General features: G+C 42.1%; 1 protein-coding gene across 3 annotated transcripts in view; it reads left to right on the forward strand.

Annotated features, from left to right (window-relative positions):
• The window catches only part of slc8a3 (solute carrier family 8 member 3), a 93,637-nt gene that overhangs the window by 38 nt on the left and 75,929 nt on the right, over window positions 1–17,670 (forward strand). For 2 of the 3 annotated variants that reach the window (XM_061893891.1, XM_061893893.1), the window contains exons 1-2: window positions 13,863–13,996; window positions 14,608–16,467. In XM_061893891.1, coding sequence (XP_061749875.1) covers window positions 13,983–13,996; window positions 14,608–16,467 — 1,874 coding nt within the window. In that variant the 5' untranslated portion in view covers window positions 13,863–13,982. Of the gene's footprint in view, window positions 573–13,862; window positions 13,997–14,607; window positions 16,468–17,670 lie in introns of those variants that run through there. The other variant, XM_061893894.1, reaches the window with a different exon arrangement.

Below are 17,670 nucleotides of genomic sequence, written 5' to 3' on the forward strand. Positions count from 1 at the left end.
TCCGTCTTCCAAAAATATATTTAAAAAAAAAAAATAAAATAAAAAGAAGACGGGGCTGTGAAGCCGGCGTGATGCGTTCAAGTACCTCTGCGGGCAGCGGCGAGGAACAACTTGTCTCTTTTTCTCATTTATTACTATTTTTTCCCCCAGCGCCTTTTTGGTAGACGTGACGCCGCAGAACGAGCGCTGATCCCGGCTTGCTGTTGCAAGACGAGCCCGCTGAACATCTCCACGAGCGTCCATCAACACGCCCACCCAGAGGGGGCGAGACCCTAAATTACTGACACCCCCCCACCCCCGCACCCATTTCGTCATCGGCGGATCGGCCAGCATCATTTTGTCACACTGGGAGGTTGTGGTCCTGCTGAGGAGGAGGAGGAGGAGGACATCGCGGCAAAGACCTGCGGCGGTTCTGATCCGGTCCAAGCATCTTGCCTCCAAGAACCCGAGGGGGGAGGGGGGAGGGGCGCCGGACTTTGGGCTGTCAATCAGCCGAAGAAGAAGAGGAGGAGGAGGAGGAGGATTGGAGCTCCTTGCAGCCGCGACACCGAACCACCAGGAGCTGAGCCCAGGTAGGCGACATCCCATAATACTCCCAAATGCAGGATTGCTACCTTGTTGTCATTCAGTGGATGTTGCACGCATGACGATGTGAGATGAAGATGAGATGAGATGAGATGAGATGAGGCTCCGGGATTCCCCCTCAGGTAGCAGCAGTGGACATGTTGGTGCTGCTGATTAATCAGCAACAGCTGAAGCCGAGTGCTGACTCTGCTGGTGTGCATGCAGCTCAGATAACTCCAGCACGGAATAAGACTTGAAAATAGAATAGAGCAGCAACACACACGCCCACATTTCACTGCAAACACACTCACATGTCCTACTAATACTCAGCCTACATGCTAACATGCTACATGCTACTTGTCACGCGTCGCATAATCAGGGGCGGCAATTAAGGTTGAAAAAAAAGATAAATTGTAATGTAATACAGTGCTGGGCAAATATTAATTGTTTGATTTCATGATTTACAGCAGGGGTCACCAAGCTTTTTGAAAGCAAGAGCTACTTCTTGGCTACTGATTAATGCCAAGGGCTACCAGTTTGATACACACTTCAATAAATTGCCAGAAATAGCCAATTTGCTCAATTTACCTTTAATAAATAAATCTATATATAAGGTATATAAAAAAATGGGTATTTCTGTCTGTCATTCCGTCGTACATTTTTTTCCTTTTACGGAAGGTTTTCTGTAGAAAATAAATAATGAAAAAAACACTTAGTTGAATGGTTTAAAAGAGGAGAAAACAGGAAAAAAATGAAAATTTAATTTTGAAACATAGTTTATCTTCAATTTCGACTCGTTAGAATTCAAAATTCAACCGAAAAAAATGAGGAGAAAAACTAGCTAATTCGAATCTTTTATGAAAAAAATTAAAATAGAATTTATGGAACATCATTAGTAATTTTTCCTGATTAAGATTAATTTTATAATTTTGATGACATGTTTTAAATAGGTTAAAATCCAATCTGCACTTTGTTAGAATATATAACAAATTGGACCAAGCTATATTTCTAACAAAGACAAATCATTATTTCTTCTAGAGTTTCCAAAACAAATTTTTAAAAGAAATTCAAAAGACTTTGAAATTATATTTAAATTTGATTCTACAGATTTTCTAGATTTGCCAGAATATTTTTTTTTAATTTTAATCATAATAAGTTTGAATAAATATTTCACAAATATTCTTTGTCGAAAAAACAGAAGCTAAAATGAAGAATTAACTTAAAATGTATTTATTATTCTTTACAATAAAAAACATACATTTACTTGAAGATTGATTTAAATTGTCAGGAAAGAAGAGGAAGGAATTTAAAAGGCAAAAAGGTATATGTGTTTAAAAATTCTAAAATAATTTTTAAGGTTGTATTTTTTCTCTAAAATTGTCTTTCTGAAAGTTATAAGAAGCAAAGTAAAAAAAAAAAAAATGAATTTATTTAATCAAGTGTAGACCAAGTCTTTAAATATTTTCTTTGGATTTTCAAATTCTATTTGAGTTTTGTCTCTCTTAGAATTAAAAATGTCCAGCAAAGCGAGACCAGCTTGCTAGTAAATAAATACAATTTAAAAAATAGAGGCAGCTCACTGGTAAGTGCTGCTATTTGAGCTATTTTTAGAACAGGCCAGCGGGCGACTCATCTGGTCCTTACGGGCGACCTGGTGCCCGCAGGCCCCGTGTTGGTGACCCCTGGTCTACATGCTACTTGCAACTTGTATTGGCCGTCGCACGCCGCATAATCAGGGGCGGCAATAAAGGTTGAAAAAAATGGAATACTATTTCAAATAAATTGTAATGTAATACAGAGCTGGGCAAATATTAATTGTTTGATTTGATGATATATTTACATGCAACTTGTATTGGCCGTCAAAAATAGAACAAATGCATTCTGAGAATATTACAATAACAATATAGAAAAAAACTAGCGGAAGTTGTAGAGTTTAAATCCATGAAGGAAAGAAGAAAGTGAATGAAAGTTTATAGTTGAATACATTTACACATGCATAAAAATGTGTTTTCTTTTGCATAATCTTTTTAAATGAATTGTCCAGGGTGTACACGCCTTCCGCCCGATTGTAGCTGAGATAGGCACCAGCGCCCCCTGCCACCCCAAAAGGGACAAGCAGTAGAAAACGAAAGGATGGATGGTTGACTGTCAATAAACTCTCCTAAAATAACAAAAACCACATCCATCCGTCCATCCATTTCCTACCGCTTGTCCCTTTTGGGGTTGCAGGGGGTGCTAGAGCCTATCTCAGCTGCATTTGGGCAAAAGGCGGGGTACACCCTGGACAAGTCGCCACCTCATCACAGGGCCAACACAGATAGACAACATTCACACACTAGGGACCATTTAGTGTTGCCAATCAACCTATCCCCAGGTGCATGTCTTTGGAAGTGGGAGGGGCCTATCCCCAGGTGCATGTCTTTGGAGGTGGGAGGGGCCTATCCCCAGGTGCATGTCTTTGGAGGTGGGAGGAAGCCGGAGTAGAACCCAAGCAGTCACGTGGAGAACATGCAAACTCCACACAGAAAGATCCCGAGCCCGGGATTGAACGCGGGATTGAACCCCTCTTCCACCGTGCTGCCCAGAATGCACATCAGGCTTCATAAACAAAGCAATCCTTAAAGACATTTTTTCAATTTCCACCCAAAATCACGGTAGACTTAGTATAGTTGATGACTTGCGCTCATTAGAAAACAAGACTGCACATCATAATCATAATAACAGCTACCCTTTACATCTTAAATCTAAAAAAAAAATGTGCGGGGAATGTCTGGCGGGCCTTCATTAGCCCAGGTGTGCTGAATGCGCTGGTCAGTTGCTGAGCTGGCAGGATTAGCTTTAAATCAAGTATGTGATCAATTAACCCCAAAGAGCACGCTAACTAAGCATATTTATTGTGATCATATATTGTTGTGAGGCAGCTGTTGCAAACATGCTAGCTGGCTGCTTCCTCCTGACATCAGCTGTTAGCACTAAATGGGTTGTCAGGTTGCATCCCATTAAGGCGGCAGAGGTGCGGAAAGAAGCGTAGTGGGAATAGTGGAGTGTCCGAGTCTGCACTCTTCTTCTTTGCTTTCTTGCTTTTTTTTGTCTGCCAATGCAACATTTTACAGGCTGCTTAGTCGGGCAACATTGGAATCTGCTGAGCAAGCAGCCCCCCCCCCCCCCTCCCCCCCCATGACTTTTTAAGACAATCGCACTCCGACCCTGCCCTGGTAATTACACACCTGCTAATTACACGCCACCTTCCTAAAGAAGTGAAAATATTTCAAATGACTGCTTTTTTTTAATATATTTTTTTTATACAATCCCCTTTCTTCCCCCCCTCCAAAAAAGCTCATGAAATATTTTCCAGCCGGCCTCCTGCAGATGGAATAAACTTGTCATGATTACGCCGCTTGCAAAGTAGGTCGCACAGCATTATTTACTCTTTCAATTTGTCAACTCAGAAAATCGTGTGAAAAAAACCACACAAAAGATGTCCTGACAGGATTGTCCTTGTCTGTGTTACTACTCTTCCCACACACACCACATGGTGGCGCTGTTAGAATCTTTTGTCTTCTTCAAAATGTATCATTCTGAGAAAAGAAGAAGACCAAAAACAGTTGAAATTCCTCCCACACCTCAGTGTGCGGCTTCACGGTGGCAGAGGGGTTAGTGCGTCTGCCTCACAATACCAAGGTCCTGCAATCCTGGGTTCAAATCCAGGCTCGGGATCTTTCTGTGTGGAGTTTGCATGTTCTCCCCGTGAATGCGTGGGTTCTACTCCGGCTTCCTCCCACCTCCAAAGACATGCACCTGGGGATAGGCCCCTCCCACCTCCAAAGACATGCACCTGGGGATAGGCCCCTCCCACCTCCAAAGACATGCACCTGGGGATAGGCCCCTCCCACCTCCAAAGACATGCACCTGGGGATAGGCCCCTCCCACCTCCACCTGGGGATAGATTGATTGGCAACACCAAATGGTCCCTAATGTGTGAATGTTGTCTGTCTATCTGTGTTGGCCCTGTGATGAGGTGGCGACTTGTCCAGGGTGTAGCCCGCCTTCCGCCCGATTGTAGCTGAGATAGGCGCAAGCACCCCCCGCGACCCCGAAAGGGAATAAGCGGTAGAAAATGGATGGATGGACCTCAGTGTGCTCCACCTTCATAACGTGGCTGTCAAATCCCAGTAAGCTTGCTAGGAAAATAATGTACTGCATTTGCATATTTTAAACTTTAATGATAATGCGATTGTAGCTGAGATAGGCGCCAGCGCCCCCCGCGACCCCGAACGGGAATAAGCGGCAGAAAATGGATGGATGGATGGATAATGCAACAAAATATTATATTATTATATATTAAAAAAACATGTATTTTTTTGTATTTTTATCTTTTTTGAAAAATATATTTTATTGCATTTTACAGTTAAAATCACATTTGACAATCATACTTTGCTCTCCTAAAGCAGAGTTTTTCAACCTATTTTGAGACAAGGCACATTTTATACGTTGAAAAAATGCAGCGGCAAACCACCAGCAGACATCACTAAAAAATAGGGATGCACCGAAATGAAAATTTGTGGCCGAAGCTGAAGCCGAATAAAATTTAAACACTTGGCCGAAGGCCGAATACCAAATACCGAATAATGAATGCAGTTTTTCACAATTTTTTTGATATTGCATAAATAGCCCAGAATAAATATTTAGACATGTTTTTCAAATAAAGTATTTTTTTATTGAATATTGACATTTTTTTAATATTCCAGTAGCCTTTGCTGTTCAAAAAAAGCACAAAGTTTTTCATTTAAACAAAACATGCATTCCAAAAAAAATAAAGTGCATTAAAGTGGATAAACCCACAACAAATCAATCAATCAATGTTTACTTATATAGCCCTAAATCACTAGTGTCTCAAAGGGCTGCACAAACCACTACGACATCCTCGGTAGGCCCACATAAGGGCAAGGAAAATTCACACCCAGTGGGACGTCGGTGACAATGATGACTATGAGAACCTTGGAGAGGAGGAAAGCAATGGATGTCGAGCGGGTCTAACATGATACTGTGAAAGTTCAATCCACAATGGATACAACACAGTCGCGAGAGTCCAGTCCAAAGCGGATCCAACACAGCAGCGAGAGTCCCGTTCACAGCGGAGCCAGCAGGAAACCATCCCAAGCGGAGGCGGATCAGCAGCGCAGAGATGTCCCCAGCCGATACACAGGCAAGCAGTACATGGCCACCGGATCGGACCGGACCCCCTCCACAAGGGAGAGTGGGACATAGAAGAAAAAGAAAAGAAACAGCAGATCAACTGGTCTAAAAAGGGAGTCTATTTAAAGGCTAGAGTATACAAATGAGTTTTAAGGTGAGACTTAAATGCTTCTACTGAGGTAGCATCTCGAACTGTTACCGGGAAGGTATTCCAGAGTACTGGAGCCCGAACGGAAAATGCTCTATAGCCCGCAGACTTTTTTTGGGCTTTGGGAATCACTAACAAGCCGGAGTCCTTTGAACGCAGATTTCTTGCCGGGACATATGGTACAATACAATCGGCAAGATAGGATGGAGCTAGACCGTGTAGTATTTTATACGTAAGTAGTAAAACCTTAAAGTCACATCTTAAGTGCACAGGAAGCCAGTGCAGGTGAGCCAGTACAGGTATATATGTATGTATATATGTATATAAAGGTATATACAGTATAGGTATATATGTATGTATATATGTATATAAAGGTATATACAGTATAGGTATATATGTATGTATATATGTATATAAAGGTATATACAGTATAGGTATATATGTATATAAAGATATATACAGTACAGGTATATATGTATGTATATATGTATATAAAGGTATATACAGTATAGGTATATATGTATGCATATATGTATATAAAGGTATATACAGTATAGGTATATATGTATGTATATATGTATATAAAGGTATATACAGTATAGGTATATATGTATGTATATATGTATATAAAGGTATATACAGTATAGGTATATATGTATATAAAGGTATATACAGTATAGGTATATATGTATGTATATATGTATATAAAGGTATATACAGTATAGGTATATATGTATGTATATATGTATATAAAGGTATATACAGTATAGGTATATATGTATGTATATATGTATATAAAGGTATATACAGTACAGGTATATATGTATGTATATATGTATATAAAGGTATATACAGTATAGGTATATATGTATGTATATATGTATATAAAGGTATATACAGTACAGGTATATATGTATGTATATATGTATATAAAGGTATATACAGTACAGGTATATATGTATGTATATATGTATATAAAGGTATATACAGTATAGGTATATATGTATGTATATATGTATATAAAGGTATATACAGTACAGGCGTAATGTGATCAAACTTTCTTGTTCTTGTCAAAAGTCTAGCAGCCGCATTTTGTACCAACTGTAATCTTTTAATGCTAGACATGGGGAGACCCGAAAATAATACGTTACAGTAATCGAGACGAGACGTAACAAACGCATGGATAATGATCTCAGCGTCTTTAGTGGACAGAATGGAGCGAATTTTAGCGATATTACGGAGATGAAAGAAGGCCGTTTTAGTAACGCTTTTAATGTGTGCCTCAAAGGAGAGAGTTGGGTCGAAGATAATACCCAGATTCTTTACCGTGTCGCCTTGTTTAATTGTTTGGTTGTCAAATGTTAGAGTTGTATTATTAATCAATCAATCAATCAATGTTTATTTATATAGCCCCAAATCACAAATGTCTCAAAGGACTGCACAAATCATTACGACTACAACATCCTCGGAAGAACCCACAAAAGGGCAAGGAAAACTCACACCCAGTGGGCAGGGAGAATTCACATTCAGTGGGACGCCAGCGACAATGCTGACTATGAGAAACCTTGGAGAGGACCTCAGATGTGGGCAACCCCCCCCCTCTAGGGGACCGAAAGCAATGGATGTCGAGCGGGTCCAACATGATACTGCGAAAGTTCAATCCACAGTGGCTCCAAGACAGCAGCGAGAGTCCCGTCCACAGGAAACCATCTCGAGCGGATCAGCAGCGTAGAGATGTCCCCAACCGATACAGGCGAGCGGTCCATCCTGGGTCCCGACGAGCGGTCCATCCTGGGTCTCGACTCTGGACAGCCAGTACTTCATCCATGGTCATCGGACCGGACCCCCTCCACAAGGGAGGGGGGGACATAGGAGAAAGAAAAGAAGCGGCAGATCAACTGGTCTAAAAAGGAGGTCTATTTAAAGGCTAGAGTATACAGATGAGTTTTAAGATGAGACTTAAATGCTTCTACTGAGGTAGCATCTCGAACTGTTACCGGGAGGGCATTCCAGAGTACTGGAGCCCGAACGGAAAACGCTCTATAGCCCGCAGACTTTTTTTGAGCTCTAGGAATCACTAATAAGCCGGAGTCTTTTGAACGCAGATTTCTTGCCGGGACATATGGTACAATACAATCGGCAAGATAGGCTGGAGCTAGACCGTGTAGTATTTTATACGTAAGTAGTAAAACCTTAAAGTCACATCTTAAGTGCACAGGAAGCCAGTGCAGGTGAGCCAGTACAGGCGTAATATGATCAAACTTTCTTGTTCTTGTCAAAAGTCTAGCAGCCGCATTTTGTACCAACTGTAATCTTTTAATGCTAGACATTGGGAGACCCGAAAATAATACGTTACAGTAATCGAGACGAGACGTAACAAACGCATGGATAATGATCTCGGCGTCTTTAGTGGACAAAATGGAGCGAATTTTAGCGATATTACGGAGATGAAAGAAGGCCGTTTTAGTAACGCTTTTAATGTGTGACTCAAAGGAGAGAGTTGGGTCGAAGATAATACCCAGATTTTTTACAGAGTCACCTTGTTTTATTATTTGGTTGTCAAATGTTAAAGTTGTATTATTAAATAGAGGTCGGTGTCTAGCAGGACCGATAATCAGCATTTCCGTTTTTTTGGCATTAAGTTGCAAAAAGTTAGCGGACATCCATTGTTTAATTTCATTAAGACACGCTTCCAACTGACTACAGTCCGGCGTGTTGGTCAGCTTTAGGGGCATGTAAAGTTGGGTGTCATCAGCATAACAGTGAAAGCTAATACCGTATTTGCGTATGACGTCACCTAGCGGCAGCATGTAGATGCTGAAGAGTACAGGGCCAAGGACCGAACCCTGGGGAACTCCACATGTTACCTTAACATAGTCCGAGGTCACACTGTTATAGGAGACGCACTGCATCCTATCAGTAAGATAAGAGTTAAACCATGACAGGGCTGAGTCTGAAATACCAATTCGTATTTTGATACGCTCTAATAAAATATTATGATCGACGGTATCGAAAGCAGCGCTAAGATCGAGGAGCAGCAACATAGATGACGCATCAGAGTCCATCGTTAGCAATAGATCATTAGTCAGTTTTGCGAGGGCTGTCTCAGTCGAGTGATTTGCCCTGAAACCGGATTGAAAGGTTTCACATAGATTGTTAAACGCTAAGTACTCATTTAGCTGCTCTGCAACAATTTTTTCGAGGATTTTCGAAATAAAGGAAAGGTGAGACACCGGTCGGTAGTTTACCATGAGGTCTGGATCGAGGTTAGGTCTTTTAAGGAGAGGATGAATAACCGCTTTTTTGAATGCAACGGGAACAGTGCCCGAGGAAAGTGATAAGTTTATAATATTTAGCACTGATGGACCTAATAATACAAAAAGCTCCTTGATAAGTTTCCCAGGAAGTGGGTCAAGTAAACATGTTGTTTGTTTTATTCCATTTACACGTTGTAACAATCCTTCTAATGTTATTTCATCAAAACGAGAGAAACTATTTTGGATATTTGCAGTATCCGCTGTATATACAATCGTATCTGTGTTACTATAACCCCGTTGTAGCTGGGACGCATTGTCTTTAATCTCCTTTCTAATAAGTTAAATTTTCTTATTAAAGAACTTCATAAAGTCATCTGCCGAATGGGTGGAGCTACTGGAAGGAGTCCCTTGTTGGGTTAGCGATGCTACTGTACTAAACAAAAATTTTGGATCGTTTTTATTAATGCGGATGAGATTTGAGTAATAATTAGTTTTAGCTAAGGTAAGCATGCGTTTATAAGTTATTAAACTATCACTCCATGCTTGATGGTGCACCTCAAGTTTAGTCGTGCGCCATTTGCGTTCCAGCTTTCTACATAATAATTTCTGAGCTCTAGTTTCTTCAGTAAACCATGGCGTACGCCTTTTTGGAGCCTTTTTTAACTTCAGCGGTGCTATACTATCAATGGTTTCGCGCAGTGCGTTGTTAAAGTTGTTAGTGAGGTTATCAATAGACCCCACATACTTTGGGAACGGTGCCATTACCGAGGGCAGTAGGTCCGCAAGAGTCGTCGTTGTGGCAGCATTAATGTTGCGGCTGCTATAGCAGTTATTATTATTATTAGCTTGCCGAACATGAGTCTGAACTTCGAATTTTATAAGGTAATGATCGGACATTACTTTAGTATACGGGAGTATCATAACTTTGGAGACGGTGATACCTCTGACAAGCACTAGGTCTATCGTATTACCGCTGCAATGCGTCGGTTCATTTATTATTTGTGTAAGACCACAGCTATCAATTATAGTCTGGAGCGCCACGCACGGTGGGTCCAATGGGGTATTCATATGGATATTAAAGTCCCCCATTATAATTATATTATCGGCGTGCGTCACTAGATCAGCAACAAACTCTGAGAATTCACTAATAAAGTCCGAATAGGGCCCTGGGGGGCGGTAGATAACGGCCAGGCACAGAGGCAGAGGTGTGGCAGACTTCATAGAAAGCACCTCAAACGATTTATATTTATTATTTAAGTTAGGACTAAAGTTAAAGTTTTCGTTGTATATTAGTGCGACACCCCCTCCCCTTTTGAGGTGACGGGCAATATGCGCATTCGTATAGTTAGGAGGGGATGCCTCATTTATCGCAAAAAAGTCGTCTGGTTTGAGCCAGGTTTCGCTAAGACCGATGACGTTAAGGTTGTTGTCTCTAATGACCTCATTGACTAATAACGTTTTGGGAGACAAAGATCTGATGTTTAGAAAGCCCATATTATAGGTAGTGGGCTGTTTTAAGGAGTTGTTGATAAAATTATCCGTAGTAGCAATATTAATAATGTTGCGTTTATTATGCGCAGTGTACTTAAAATAATTACGACCATATCTAGGAATTGATATGACGGGAATTTTCAGATTGTCTACTTGGCGCTGCGATAAACTGAACGCATCATAATTTGCCACCTCAGTAGAATGCATGTCTAACTCTGACGAAGTCATAGATACAGTAGAAAAAACATTTTGTGAGTTGTGTATTATTCTACGAAAATTGCTATGTGTACAGGGATCATAGAGTTCGGTGTCTAGCAGGACCGATAATCAGCATTTCCGTTTATTATTGTCTTTTTGGCAAAAGTCTGCTTTGCCACAGTAGATATGCTAATAATGTAAACAGAGGCCCCACTAAATCTCAATAAGTGTGTGCTTGTAACCTCATACACTTATACAGGTACACAACATATCCCAACGTCACCGCGTCAAAAACTTGCATCACACACCACTATTCGACCTTGTTTTTAACTCATTCCACCGAAGGCCGAATGTGGCTTTTTTTGCCATATTCGGCCGAATATATTCGGTTACCGAATAATCGGTGCATCCCTACTAAAAAACTAAACTTAGTTGACAGTAAAAAGTCGTCGTCACAATTGTTGGATATGACTTTAAAGCAGGGGTAGGGAACCTATGGCTCTAGAGCCAGATGTGGCTCTTTTGATGACTGCATCTGGCTCTCAGATAAATCTTAGCTGACATTGCTTAACTCGATGATTATGAATAATTCCACTGGTAATCAGTGTTAAAAATAACGTTCAAAATGTAAAAAATTCTCATGCATTTTTATCCCTCCATCCATTTTCTACTGCAGTGTTCTTCAACCTTTTTTGAGCCAAGGCACATTTTTTGCTTTTACAAAATCCGGAGTCACACCACCAGCAGAAATGTATTAAAAATGTAACTCAGTTGACAGTAAAAAGTCGTCGTCACAATTGTTGGATACGACTTTAAAGCAGAAGCAAGCATGCATGACTATAGCTCTTGTCTCAAAGTAGGTGTACTGTCAACACCTGTCACATCACGCCGTGACGCATTTGCACTTTTTTGCTCTATTCCTGTGTCGCGCTCCTATTTTGGTGTCTTTTTTTTAATTTTGGGGGGTATTTTCCTGTATCAGTTTCATGTCTTCCTTTGAGTGATATTTCCCACATCTACTTTGTTTTAGCAATCAATAATATTTCACTTGTTTTTATCCTCCTTTGTGGGGACATTGTTGATTGTCATGTCATGTTCGGATGTACATTGTCTCTGCTCCACAGTAAGTCTTTGCTGTAGTCCAGCATTCTGTTTTTTTTTTGTTTACTTTGTAGCCAGTTCATTTTTAGTTTTGCTCAGCATAGACTTCCTTAAGCTTTAATGCCTTTTCTTAGGGGAATTAACCTTTTGTTTATTTATGTTTTAAGCATTAGACACCTTTTTCTTTACCTGCACCTTGCCTCCCGCTGTTTCCGACATCTACAAAGCAATTAGCTCTAGACAGCACCGACCACTCAACAACACCACATAATTTTCAGACTGTAATTACTGGTTTGCAAAAATAATTTTTAACCCATATAGGTGAAATTAGATCTCCCAAGGCAGACCAGACTGTATTTCACGGCACAGTGGTTGAAAAAGACTGTTCTACCGCAGCTGTTATACATAAAAATGCACACATTTAGTTGTATTCAATGTTTAAAAAACATTATGTGGCTCTCACAGAAATACATTTTAAAATATTTGGCTTCTATGGCTCTCTCAGCCAAAAAGGTTCCCGACCCCTGCTTTAAAGCAGAAGCAAGCATGCATGACTATAGCTCTTGTCTCAAAGTAGGTGTACTGTCAGCACCTGTCACATCACACCCTGACTTATCTGCACTTTTTTGCTCTTTTCCTGTGTCGCGCTCCTATTTTGGTGTCTTTTTTTTCTTCTTTTTTTGGGTATTTTCCTGTATCAGTTTCATGTCTTCCTTTGAGTGATATTTCCCGCATCTACTTTGTTTTAGCAATCAATAATATTTCACTTGTTTTTATCCTTCTTTGTGGGGACATTGTTGATTGTCATGTCATGTTCGGATGTACTTTGTCTCTGCTCCGCAGTAAGTCTTTGCTGTCGTCCAGCATTCTGTTTTTGTTTACTTTGTAGCCAGTTCAGTTTTAATTTGGTTCTGCATAGCCTTCCCTAAGCTTCAATGCCTTTTTTTAGGGGCACACACCTATTGTTTAAGCATTTCAAAGACGGTGGGTCAAATGCAGAGAACAATTTCACCACATCTAGTAAGTGTGTGACAATAATTGCTACTTTAACTTAATTAGACACATTTTTACCTGCACTCTGCATTCCGCTGTTTCCAACATCTACAAAGCAATGAGCCACCTACTGATATGAAAGAGTATTACACAGTTACTCTGGCGGGCTCTAGACAGCACCGACACTCAACAACATGTCATTTGCAGACTAGAATTACTGCTTTGCAAACAATATTTTTACCCCAAATAGGTGAAATCAGATAATCTCCCATTCTAGTGTGCTGTGTATATATATATATATATATATATATATATGCTATCCATAGCAAGATGGAGGAATATTCCTGGGCATGAAGAAGGATCCTCTCAGGAAGTGACATCTCCACCGGTCACACTTGAAAAAGAAGAAGAAAGTCCCATTTCCGTGGCTTGATCAGATGCAAAAAAAATTAAAATTAAAAGCTAGTAAACCGTGACAAAATCATACCAAAATTGACACAAAAAAAGCAATGGTAGTGTGGGAACAATGCAAATAATAATAATAATAATAATAACAAAAAAGGAATAAAACTACAAAAAACATAAAACCATTTTTTTTCTCTCATTTTCCTTCCCTACTTCTTCGCTTTCTTCCCTTGCCTTTCCGGAGATATTAAAAAAAAAAAAAAATTAAAATGTCTCTAATTCTCTTTAGCGCCGCCCTAGTGGCTCTCTGGAGCTTTTTCAAAAATATATGAAAAACAGAAAAAGATGAGGGGGGGGAAAAAAACATATTTTTTGTTTTAATATGGTTTCTGTAGGAGGACAAACATGACACAAACATCCCTAATTGTTATAAAGCACACTGTTTATATTAAACCTGCTTTATCGATTCGAGTATTTGGCGAGCGCCGTTTTGTCCTACTCATTTTGGCGGTCCTTGAACTCACCCTAGTTTGTTTAACTAGGGTCGGACTTTCTCTGACTTTCTAAGACGTATTTTATGCCACTTCTTTTTCTGTCTCATTTTGTCCACCAAACTTATAACGTTGTGCATGCATGCACAAAGGTGAGTTTTGTTGATGTTATTGACTTGTGTGGAGTGTTAATCAGACATATTCGGTCACCGCATGACTGCAAGCTAATCGATGCTAACATGCTATTTAGGCTAGCTGTATGTACATATTGCATCATTATGCCTCATTTGTAGCTATATTTCAGCTTATTTAGTTTAATTTAAGTCCTCTTAATTCAATTTATATCTCATGACACACTATCTGTATGTAATATGGCGTTTAATTTTTTGCGGATTTGTTTTTGTATTTTCGGTCCAATATGGCTCTGTCAACATTTTGGGTTGCCGACCCCTCTAAGTGATGATAATGATGACAGTAAAAGCTTCCATGTTAGTTCCCGTTTATTCATATTTGTAGAGTTTATAAATCTTTTTTCAAGAGTCATTACGACGTTCACAAGTTCATTTAAGCCCTTGCTGAAGTTGGGTGGCGACATGGTTTTGAGAATGAGTCTTTTGGTGTGTGGAATTGTCAGCTTGCACATTTTCATGAAGATACAAAATAGCGCTTGCAATTCTTGATAAATCACACTGCGTGCGCTAAATGATTTTTTTTTTCATCTTCTCGTCGACCACAAGTTATTGATTGTCTTGTTTGTGTTCAGGTCTTGGTCGGAGTCCAAATCCAGTGCTGGAGCCCAGTGTGGTCAGGACCCCCGAGACCGAGGAGGGTGCATGGAGGGGTCAAGGCCTGTAGGTCCAGGGTCCTCGGCCTGCCTTTGGTTGGGACTGGTCTCGGCAGCAGTGACCTTCCTTTGCGCGGAGTCCCGGACCACCCCGAGTCCGCCGCTCACCCCGGACAACGCCACCTGCCCGGGGAACTCCAAGTGCAGTCCCGGCATCATCCTGCCCATCTGGTACCCGGAGGATCCCTCCATGGGGGACAAGATCGCGCGGGTCATTGTGTATTTCGTGGCCATGATCTACATGTTCCTGGGGGTGTCCATCATCGCCGACCGCTTCATGGCGGCCATCGAGGTCATCACGTCGCAAGAGAAGGAGATCGTCATCAAGCGAGCCAACGGGGAGACCACCACCACCACCATCCGAGTGTGGAACGAGACGGTGTCCAACCTCACCCTCATGGCGCTGGGGTCCTCCGCCCCGGAGATCATGCTGTCCGTCATCGAGGTGTGCGGACACGAGTTCAGAGCGGGCGAGCTGGGGCCGGCCACCATCGTCGGCAGCGCCGCCTTCAACATGTTCGTCATCATCGGCCTGTGCGTGTCCGTCATCCCCCAAGGAGAGGTGCGCAAAGTCAAGCACCTGCGGGTCTTCTTCATCACGGCCGGCTGGAGCATCTTCGCCTACATTTGGCTCTACATGATCCTGGCCGTTTTCTCCCCCAACGAGGTCCAGGTCTGGGAGGGCCTGCTCACGCTGGCCTTCTTCCCCGTCTGCGTGCTCCTGGCCTGGGTGGCCGACCGCCGCCTGCTCTTCTACAAGTTCATGCACAAGAAGTACCGCACCGACAAGCACCGCGGCGTCATCATCGAGACGGAGACGGAGCGCGCCAAGGGGATCGAGATGGACGGCAAGATGGTCAACTCTCACTTCATGGACGGCGGCGGCGGTGGCGCCGGCGGCAACCTGATGGGTCTGATGGAGAGCAAGGAGGTGGACGAGTCCCGCCGCGACATGATCCGCATCCTCAAGGACCTGAAGCAGAAGCACCCGGAGAAAGAGCTGGAGCAGCTGGTGGAGATGGCCAACTACTACGCCCTCTCGCACCAGCAGAAGAGCCGCGCCTTCTACCGCATTCAGGCCACGCGCATGATGACGGGCGCCGGCAACATCCTGAAGAAGCACGTGGCGGAGCAGGCCAAGAAGTGCGCCAGCGTGCAGGAGGTGCACGTGGACCAGCCCGACGAGTACGTGACCCGCGTGGCCTTCGAGCCCGCCACCTACCAGTGCCTGGAGAACTGCGGCGCCGCCATCCTCAGCATCACCAGGAAGGGCGGCGACATCAACAAGACCGTCTACGTGGATTACAAGACGGAGGACGGCTCGGCCAACGCCGGCGCCGACTACGAGTTCACCGAGGGCACGGTGGTCTTCAAGCCCGGGGAGATGGTCCGAGAAGTCAGCGTGGGCATCATCGACGACGACATCTTCGAGGAGGACGAGCACTTCTTCGTGCGCCTCGGCAACCTGCGCGTGCTGGAGCCGGAGGAGGAGCTGCTTTCCGCCAACAGTCTGCCCTACCCCAAGGCGGTTTTGGGATTCCCCGCCGTCGCCACGGTGACCATCCTGGACGACGACCACGCCGGCATCTTCACCTTCGAGAGCGGCTCGGCGCACATCAGCGAGAGCATCTGCGTCATGGAGGTGAAGGTGCTGAGGACGTCCGGCGCCAGGGGGACGGTCATCGTGCCGTACCGCACGCTGGAGGGCCTCGCCAAGGGGGGCGGCGAGGACTTCGAGGACACGTACGGCGAGCTGGAGTTCAAGAACGACGAGATCTGGTAAGACGGCGCTTCTCTTATTTGCCTTGAATTATTAAAACACGGGGGAAAAAAACCACGTAACCTGAGTTCTAGCCGCAGCGTTCATTTAGCTCGGGGGTCAGCAACCCGCGGCTCTGGCTCCTTAGCGCCGCCCTAGTGGCTCCCTCGACCTCTTTCAGAGATGTGTGAAAATGGAAAAAAAATATATATTTAGTTTTGATATATTTTCTGTAGGAGGACAAACATGACACAAACCTTCCTCATGTTCATGTTCTACATGCTTCACTGATGAAAGCCTTTTGGCCTACTGATTTTGGCGGTCTTTGAACTCACCGTGGTTTGTTTACATGTACAACTTTCTCTGATGCTGCCACAGAAAGACGTGTTTAATGCCATTCCTTCTTGATCTCGTTTTGTCCACCAAATGTTTTATACTGTGCGTGAATGCACAAAGGTGAGCTTTGTTGATGTTATTGATTTGCTGGAGTGCTAATCAGGGATATTTGGTCAATCAGGACTGAAAGCTAATCAATAATTTTGATAGTAGGCTAATATAAACACTTACATCATGTGTTGTCTTCATTATAACACTTATATAAGACTTTTAAAGTCATTTTGATAGTAGGCTAATATAGACACTTACATCATGTGTTGCCTTCATTATAACACTTATATAAGACTTTTAAAGTCATTTTGATAGTAGGCTAATATAGACACTTACATCATGTGTTGCCTTCATTATAACACTTATATAAGACTTTTAAGTCATTTTGATAGTAGGCTAATATAGACACTTACATCATGTGTTGTCTTCATTATAACACTTATATAAGACTTTTAAAGTCATTTTGATAGTAGGCTAATATAGACACTTACATCATGTGTTGCCTTCATTATAACACTTATACAAGACTTTTAAAGTCATTTTGATAGTAGGCTAATATAGACACTTACATCATGCGTTGCCTTCATTATAACACTTATATAAGACTTTTAAAGTCATTTTGATAGTAGGCTAATATAGACACATCATGTGTTGCCTTCATTATAACACTTATATAAGACTTTTAAAGTCATTTTGATAGTAGGCTAATATAGACACTTACATCATGCGTTGCCTTCATTATAACACTTATATAAGACTTTTAAAGTCATTTTGATAGTAGGCTAATATAGACACTTACATCATGCGTTGCCTTCATTATAACACTTATATAAGAC

This window comes from Nerophis ophidion, linkage group LG03 (assembly GCF_033978795.1).
Source record: "Nerophis ophidion isolate RoL-2023_Sa linkage group LG03, RoL_Noph_v1.0, whole genome shotgun sequence".
In the NCBI taxonomy this organism is placed as follows: domain Eukaryota; kingdom Metazoa; phylum Chordata; class Actinopteri; order Syngnathiformes; family Syngnathidae; genus Nerophis; species Nerophis ophidion.